The sequence below is a fragment of the Mastomys coucha genome, unplaced genomic scaffold (assembly GCF_008632895.1).
Source record: "Mastomys coucha isolate ucsf_1 unplaced genomic scaffold, UCSF_Mcou_1 pScaffold7, whole genome shotgun sequence".
Lineage (NCBI taxonomy): Eukaryota > Metazoa > Chordata > Mammalia > Rodentia > Muridae > Mastomys > Mastomys coucha.
The window spans coordinates 25,225,540-25,234,856 of record NW_022196913.1 but is presented as its reverse complement, the minus strand read 5'-3'; the positions used below and the strand labels follow the sequence as shown (position 1 = coordinate 25,234,856).

General features: G+C 37.2%; 1 protein-coding gene across 1 annotated transcript; it reads left to right on the top strand.

Annotated features, from left to right (window-relative positions):
- The first annotated feature begins 1,617 nt into the window (after positions 1–1,617).
- Positions 1,618–2,568, top strand: LOC116082040 (olfactory receptor 2B11-like). The gene has a single exon (XM_031358842.1). The coding sequence runs from the start codon at positions 1,618–1,620 to the stop codon at positions 2,566–2,568; it is 951 nt and encodes a 316-aa protein (XP_031214702.1).
- The last annotated feature ends 6,749 nt before the right edge of the window (positions 2,569–9,317 follow it).

Genomic DNA, 9,317 nt, shown 5'->3' with positions numbered 1-9,317 from the left:
TGCCAAGAAATTTCCACTGAGATTCATTATCTACATGGAGCAAAAAGTCCCACAGCTTTATAAGATGTGAAAGCCCCTCCTTTGCTTTGTTTTCTGTGGTGCCAGAATTCAAACTCAAGGTCTTGTACAGATAAGACAAAGAATCTCCTCCTAAGCCAAATCACCAGGTCCTTCCTCAGTTTTTTTTTTTCAGATTAAAATGTATTTTCTCACTTTAAAATACATCTGATTTTTTCAAATCAAATATTAAAGATTTATGGTATATAAAGCCACTAAATATAGAGGGCTAGTCAATCCTTCTTTGCTATCAACACTGAATTCTGATTAAAAAGACCAATTTTACAAGAAAGCAGAGTACCACCACAGGAAGTCAACATTGATTTAAGGTAGGTGTTTTTGTGGGTGGAGTTTATTCATCTGATTTGATGTAAGTTTAGTATAACTCTGCATGCTATGACTTCTCCTATGCAAATGTGCATACTAGGGAAAGTGTGTAAAATGATATCTTGATACTAACAAACACCTTTAGAATTTACAATATTGAAATGCACTTAAGATAGACCAGGGATGCTCCTTGCATTAGTGGGCATTTCCATTAATTAAAATAAATGTACACAAATATTAAAATGTTGAAGACATTAATATCAGGTTCAAATGAGATGATCTGAGAAATTTAAGAAAATGGGATAAAAGAAAATGCAATCGTTATGAAAGTGTTATTATTTGATGCAACTAGAAAGAATGCTGAATTAAATATTGCACATTAAAAAGCTGATGCCTGTGGCGGTCCATACCTGTAACTACAACACTGGAGAAGATGAAGTAGCAATCTTATCATAAATATGAGGCTGCCAAAGCTACATGGTGAGTTCCAAGGAAGCCTAGTCCATCGAGGAAAACCATGTCTCAAACTATACGAAAGAAAGGCAGGGTGTGGCAGGCTGGGGGTGGGGAGAAAAGGTGTCCTTATATAGAATGACTAATCCTCTTAGCAACTAATTTGACAAAAATAATTCCCAAGTATCTAAATGTATGACAGATTACAACTCACAAGAGGTCTTTTTCTCATAGCAAAATGTTGGACTTTATAGAGTAAGGTTAAATTGGCAAAAGCCAGTTAAAGTTTTGGAAAATAGAGCAATATTTGTGGTTTCTATGTAACTCAGGTTCTGAACTTGCCCAAGCCAACCCTTAATCCAACTAGAGAACAACAAGTGTCAGTGGAAGTTAACATGAGCCAAGTCAATGTGTAGTGGTTCTTAGGCATTCTTTAGAATCATCCATGTATCTTCCTTATTCTTCTAACTCACATGAGATCAATCTAAATTTTCCTTTTATTATTTATTACTTCATTAAAATATGCTGTATTATAATGCTTGGTTAGATGTGTAGATTCATTAATCTTTCTCTTGGAGATGCTAAAAAGGACTATTTGTTCCCTTAGACAATTAATTTTCATGTTTGCAAGTATCAAATGAGTTTAGTGGAGTGGATTATAAGAAAAGTTTCTTAATAACTTTTGTTACTTTATTTAACACAATGTCTTGACTGTCATAGAAACTCCATACTAAAATACAAGTCTTCACCTTCACTTGACTTTGCCAATCAACCACAGTAATGAACCTGGGTAATGAAAGTGCACCAAAGATCTTCATTCTTTTGGGTTTCTCCAACCATCCATGGCTGGAAATGCCCCTCTTCATAATGGTGCTTGTTGCTTACGTCTGCACAGTGCTGGGAAATATATCAATTATTGTTGTATCCAGGATAGACTCTCAGCTGGACAGCCCAATGTACTTCTTCCTTTCCAACCTCTCCTTCTTGGACCTGTGTTTCACGACAACCACCATCCCTCAACTGCTTCGGAATCTTTGGGGCCCAGATAAATCCATCAGCTATGGAGGCTGTGTGACACAGTTTTATATTTTTCACTTCCTGGGGGCTACTGAGTGCATCCTCCTGGCTGTGATGTCTTTGGATCGTTACATTGCCATATGCAAGCCCTTAAGGTACCCAGCGATCATGCACCAGCGACTCTGTATCCTCCTCGTGTCCTTGGCATGGCTGAGTGGTTTGGCTAACTCTTTGCTTCAATCAACCCTTACCGTCAAGCTGCCATTTTGTGGAAATAACAAGGTAGACAACTTTCTCTGTGAGGTCCCAGTGATGATCAAGATGTCCTGTGCTAACACTGCATTCAACATAGCTATGCTATCCATTGTAGGGACTTTCTACTCTCTGGTTCCCTTGTCACTTATTCTTGTTTCCTATGGGTTCATTGTAGCAACTGTGCTTAGCATTCGTTCCTCGGAGGGCAAGAAGAAAGCCTTTAATACATGTGGTTCTCATGTTGTTGTTGTGACTCTTTTCTATGGACCAGTAATTAGCATGTATGTACAACCCTCATCATCTAATTCCCAGGACAAGAACAAACTTATGTCTCTGTTCTACAGTTTGGTGACTCCTATGCTTAATCCTTTTATCTATACTTTGAGGAACAAGGACATGAAGGGAGCAATGAGGAGACTTCTTGTCTCATTGTATCACAAGGGAACAGAGCAAACATAATTTTTTATACCCACCCTCTGCACTTGTGGCTTAGAAGAGCTTCAGTTCTAATGTTATCTCTTTAGCAATCATTAGTTCTGTTCTGTCTACACGTCTTTCCATCGTACTGGTATGGTTTCTTCACTTAATGTGAACTCTAAGCCTTAAATGTCTGCAGTCTGCATAAACATGGAGAAGATCATATAAGTAAGTTGCTTTGCATCTACCTAGAGATTTGCTGTAAAAACCTGAGGAACTGGCAATAAATGCTTACTGATCTATTTTGTCAAGTTATAGTAGTAAAGCAATAACTCAAAATGACAAAAACATTATTTTTTTATGTCATTTTAGAAAATAAGTAAACATAATTTAGTTTGCTGTTTACCAAGGCTTAAATTACATATTCAAGAATTAACCATTTCATAGTCAGGCATAGTGGTGCATGCCTTTAGTCCCAGAACTTGGGTGGCAGATGAAGGTGGATCTCTGTGAATTCAAGGCAAACCTGGTCTACATAGTAAGTGCCATGACAACCAGGGTTACATAGTAAAACCCTGTTTTGAATAAAAAATCTGCTATTTCATGAATTGCCAGCAAGATCAAATACATTACAATTTCACATATTATAGATTTCCAACCACACATCTATTAGCTTTTAAGAAAAAATACTCAAAACTACTTGAATTTTACTTTTTACAAATCTTGATGGATTCCATCCTTTTGAGATGTTTGGCTAAAGCCAGTCTTTCTAGGTTCCCAAAGGGGAGAGTTGATTAAAACCTTGAAAGTTTTATGTCACTCTTAGTATTGAGTTTTATTGGGAAATGAGATGTAGTTCATATATAAACAAAATGGAAGGCAGAAAAAAATGGGTAAAAAGATAGACAAAAATATAATGTACATTGTCTATCAGATCATGAAGTTTCACAGAAAAATGGAGTAGAAAGATTAATGATGATATAGGGTGATAATCTGTTGACTTTATTACTAATACCAATAAAATAAATTAGTAAATGTCCCATATTTTTGTGCTTCCAAGCATGACAATATCCTCATCTCTCAGCTTCTGTTTAAGAAAATGTTGCATGGACTCTCTAACAACCAAGAATGTATATAAGGTATTCATATTCATTATTTTACTCAACAACAACAATCCCCCCAAATCTGCTAACTAGTAGAAAACAAACCTGAGACACAATATACACTGATTCCAACCAATTATTACTCATGCTAAATTACCTCACTATTCAACTTGTGGTTTGCTGTGCACATTATTTGTTGTCTGTGCATGTACAATGTACAGATACATAGCTACAGTAAACTTCTTATGTTGCCTCCAAGGAAAGGATGCTGCACTTTCGTTCTTGTATGAACAGAGAAAGTTCATTCTTTTATAGGCAAATGGGGTCTATGGTGTATCTTTTAAGAACCAGAGAACTAAGGTATATTTTAGAAAGTAATTCATTAGAAGATATTGAATCTTGTACTTAGAAGAGAAAGAAAACAAAAATGAGTTGCAGTCAGGGAGGAAAGTAAAATCTCTCTGTGGGGTTGAAATATAGGTAGTCTACTCTGACAGTGTGTGGGTTAAGCAAAAGCTATTTATTATAGTTTATTATATCTCTACAGGTATCTAAAATATTATTATATTTACTACTTTAAGGTATAACTTTTACAGTGAGGATTTTGGTTACAATTCTATAGTCAGTATTCATTGTTTACTAATGTTATAATTCTTATGAGATAGATGATAAGTTATTCCACTTCAAACATTATGGACAATATTGTACTTTTCATACTAAAAATATTTTGTCCTCTATGTATGTAAGTAACTAGTATGTGTACCTATTACAATCAGGAAAAGGAGCATAATTATAGATTAACTGTATCAAAATACTAAAATCTAAGTCTGAATATTATTTCTCAGTAATCATATTAAAGGACATTTCTCAAATGCAAGTTTTACAAGTATGTAGTCTTCTCATATTTAAGCAAATGTATATTGTATCAAAATCTTGAGAAGTTCTGTCCAAAAATCTATAAACTTGGTGTGCTGTAAATAACTGCACTCAGGAGGCAAAGGGAGAATATAATCACTAAGTTTTGACCAGTCTGGTCTAAATAGCAAGCTCCAAGCAAGCTGGGACTATATAGGGAAACAATGTCCTAAAAAGGTTCAACAATTTTTTTTTTATGATGCATGCTTTATACTAATGAACCAAACAAAAAGTAATCAAGACACAAAGACAAAAGTTTTTGTGATGCATGCTTAACACTAATGAACCAGTGCTCAGGAAATGGGGTCCCTTGCCCTTGGACACAGATTCACAGGTGAAAGGTCCAGATGGAAGCATGCTGCACAGTCAGGCCATGTCTGCTCTACTCCTTGGTCTTGTTAGCATCCTTGAATAGTGTCCACGCTAAGTGCTTTCAATGGCTGTCCCTCCCTCTGGACCAGGGGCTCCTGGAGGGGTGTGGATACTGCCTTTGCTTGTCTCTTTGCATCTTCTGTGCTCCTTAAAGTTGAAGGACATCACAGCATAGTCCTTGGTTCTCTTTCTGGTCCCCACTTGCTCTTTGACCATCTCATTGATCGACAAAAATTTTATTTCAAAGTTTTCTTGCTTAATTTTTATAGGGTGCATTTAGTGAGAACTTCATAGGTTAGAAAAAACTTTGATGCATCAGTTGGAATAGGAATAGAAAAAAGAATCAGACAAGTGGATATTATGGTTCCAATAAGTAATATAAAAGTTGACAGTATAATAACAAAACATGATGAATGACTAAAAACACAAACAGAATATAGATTCCATCTTTGATTAAAAATTCTTACTGTCTAGATTATTAAGGAAGAAAGATTGAGTCCACAAGATAAAGGGCAGCCTGGATTATATAGGAAAAACCTTGGTAAAAATACTGTTCAATAGGGCTTTATAATTTAAATTACATTTGTCTTATCTAGAATTGAAAAAAAATAGGAAAAAAGGACTACAATAAGCACACAACTTTAAGTAACCCCTTTCAATATTAGTGGCCTCAATAAAAAATAGGCTAGCTGAAAAGATTATGAAAAAGAATCCAGCTTTCTTTTGTCTACTGTAAACTCATCTTACCTTTAAAACAGATGCCAACTTAAAGTGAAAGGGTGGAAAAATTTACTCTAATCAAATGGGTCTAGAAAGCAAGCAGGGTTCTCTGTCCTAATATATGAATGACAACAGAATTCAAAATGAAACTAATCAAAAGAGATAAAGGAGGTGACTTGATCGTAACTTAGAGAACAATTACTTAAGAACACATTATTGTCTTAATCACATATGCACTAGGATCTGGTATAAAATTCCATTAAAAAGCATATCACAGGAATTAAAGATATCTCCAACTTCATAACAGTAGGTGATTTCAATATGACACTTTCTCCAATACATAGGTCATTTGGATAAATAACAGACAGAAACTAAAAATTAAATGTTCTCTAACAAAAAGGACCTAACAAATATCTACAGAATACTTCATCCAAACATCAAAGAATATCATTTTACTCAACAGCCCATAAAAGCTTCTCTAAAAATAGACCACGTCTTCAGACATAAAGTAAATCATAAAAAATTAAGAAAAATGGAAATAACGCAATCTATCTTAACCTGGCCACAATGCAGTAAAGGTTAAAAAATCAATGGCAGATAAATATCTAGTAATTATGTAGGCTAATGGAGATGAAAAGATGAATAAAGACAAGAGAAATTAAAAAATTCTGGAACCAGACAAAAATGAAGACACACAATACAGTAAAAACTCTGGGATTCAGTAAAAGCAGTCCTAAACAGGAAATTTATAGTTCTGAGCACCTACATTAAAGAAATCAGGAAGGTCACAAATAAGTGACTTGATGTAACTCAAGAATTCCAAAAAACAAGAATAAACAAAATGCTCTACGTTTATAGAATAGCTTCCAGGTTGGTTGGTTTTTAACTTTAACTTGGTATCTATGAGTTTGAAGGCCTTTTTTTCTATTAATTATTTTATTTATTTACAACCCAGTTCCCATTCCCAGAGTTCTTCCCCCATTCCTTCTCCCCTGCACCTCTGAGAGGGTGCTGCCCTGTCCCACTTCCCCACTCCTTGGGACATCAAGTCTCTACAGAATTTGGTGCATCCTCTTCCACTGAGGCCAGACAAGGCAGTCCTCCACTACATATGTGCGGGGGCACCTTGGACCAGCCCGTATACACGTTTTGGTTGGTGGTTTAGTCTCTGGGAGCTCCCAGGGGCCCAGGTTAGTTGACACTGTTGGTCTTCCTAAGGGACTGCCATCATCTTCTGTTCCTTCAATCCTTTCCCAAACTCTTCTCAGTCCAATGTTTGGCTGTTAAGTATCTGCATCTGTCTCTGTTAGCTCCATAGCTGATCTCAGGGGACAGCTATGCTAGGTTCCTGTCTACAAGCTCAGCGTCGTATCAGAAATACTCTCAGGGTTTGGTGCCTGTCCATGGGATGGATTCCACGTTGGGCTAGTCATTGCTTGGCCATTCCTTCAGTTGTTGCTCCATTTTTGTCCTTGCATTTCCTTTAGACAGGAACAAATTTTGGACGAAAGATTTGAAAGTAGATTGGCATCTCTCTCCATCCTTCCACTGGGGGCCCTGTCTAACTACTGGAGGTGGTCTTTTCAGGTTCCATCTCCTCACTGTTGAGCACTTCAGCTAAAGTTACCCACATTGAATCCTGGGATCCTCCGTGATTCTCTCTGGGACTTTCTGAAGGTTCCTTCCACTCCCCGACCTCTGCAGCAGCATATTTCCATTCATTCTCCTGGCCCTCTGGGTTTCTCTCCTGTCTCCCACTATACCTGATCCTTTACACCTTTTCTTCTCCTTCTCCCCTCTCCTACTCAGGTCTCTTTCTCCCTCTGTTTCCCATGATTATTTTGTTCCCTCTTCTAAATAGGATTAAAACATCCTCACCTGGACCTTCCTTTTTGTCTAACTTCTTAGGGTCTGTGAGGTGTATTGTGGGTATTCTGCACTTTTTGGCTAATATCCATTTAACAGTGACTATACCATGCCTGTCTTTTTGGGTCTGGGTTACCTCATTCAGGATGATATTTTCTAGTTCTATCCATTTGCCTGCATAATTCATGATGTCCTTGTTTTAATAGATGAATAGTATTCCATTGTGTAAATGTACCACATTTTCTGTATTCATTCTTTGGTTGAAGGACATCTGGTTGCTTCCAGTTTCTGGCTACTGAGTAAAGCTGTTATAAACATAGTTGAGCATGTGTCCTTCTGGTATGTTGCAGCATCTTTTAGGTATATGTCCAGGAGCTAAAAACCCTAGAGAGAATAGGATTATATGATACATACTTCACCATAATAGAGGCTATGTTAACAAATATATAGCCAATGTTATTCTAAATGGAGAAAAATGTACAATTAAAATCAGAAATAAGACCAGTGTGTCCACTATCCCCTTTCTTTTGCAATAAAGTGCTTGAAGCACTTATTTTTTTTATTAGATATTTTCTTTATTTACATGTAAATTTCTCATTTCCCAGTTTTCCCTCCTAAAAGCAAACAAACAAAAACAACAAGAACAAACCTCTGTTGCCTCTCCCCTCCCCATGCCTGCCAACCCCACCCTCTCCCACTTATTGGCCCTGGCATTCCCCTACACTGGGGCACAGAACCTTCACAGGGTCGAGGTCCTCTCCTCCTATTGATGATTGAATTTGCAATCCTCTACTATACACATGCTGCCAGAACAATCAGACCCACCATATGCAGTCCTTGGTTGGTGGTTGAGACCCTGGGAGCTTTGAGGGTACTAGTTAGTTCATATTGTTGTTCATCCTAAGGGGCTGCAAACCCCCCAGCTCCAAAGATCCTTTCTCTAACTCTTGAAGCACTTATTATAATCACTTATTGCTTATAGCAATAAGACAAGAGAAGAAATCAAAATAAGGCAAATAGAAAAAAAATGAGTAGAATCATCCCTATTTGCAGATGAAGGATGATATTATACACATGAGAGCCCAAAGATCCCAAACAGAAAATCTCCAGGTACAATCAACAATTCCAGAAAAATGGGAGGATATTAAACTAACTGACAAAAATCAGTAACCTTTGTTTACAGCAACAATAAACACACTGAGAGAGAGATCATGGACACACTCCAACTTACAATAGCCTCAAATAAAATAAAATATATATAAAATAAGCCTAACCAAGGAGGTGAAAGTCCTATACAATGAAAAATTTAAAACTCTGAAGAAAAAAGTTGAGGGCACTAGAAAATGTAATGATATCCTATGTTCATGTATTAGTAGAATTAATACTGTGAGAACAATCATTCTACCAAAAACCATTTACAGATTCAAAGTAATCCCAATCAGAATTCCCATAATATTCTTCCCAAAAATTAAAAAAAAAAATCTAAAATTTCTACAGAACCACAAATATTCCAGGATAACTTAATAAAAAACTTATCAGAAAGAACAATGCTGAGAGGCGCCTTAGGCCAGAGACCCAGGAGGGATTCGCCATTTTCTCTCGGGTGAGTTTCTGAGACTGGAGCGGCCAGCCCGGAGGCGCCTTAGGCCAGAGACCCGGGCGGGATCCACCATTTTCTCTCGGGTGAGTTTCTGAGAACTGAGCAGCCAGACGGGAGCCACAGGCCCCACGACTCCCAGGGGAGCCTCAGGGAGGCAGGGACACGATCCTCTCAGCTTCCGAGTGACAGAGGGGGTTCAGCGTCCTCCTCTGCCC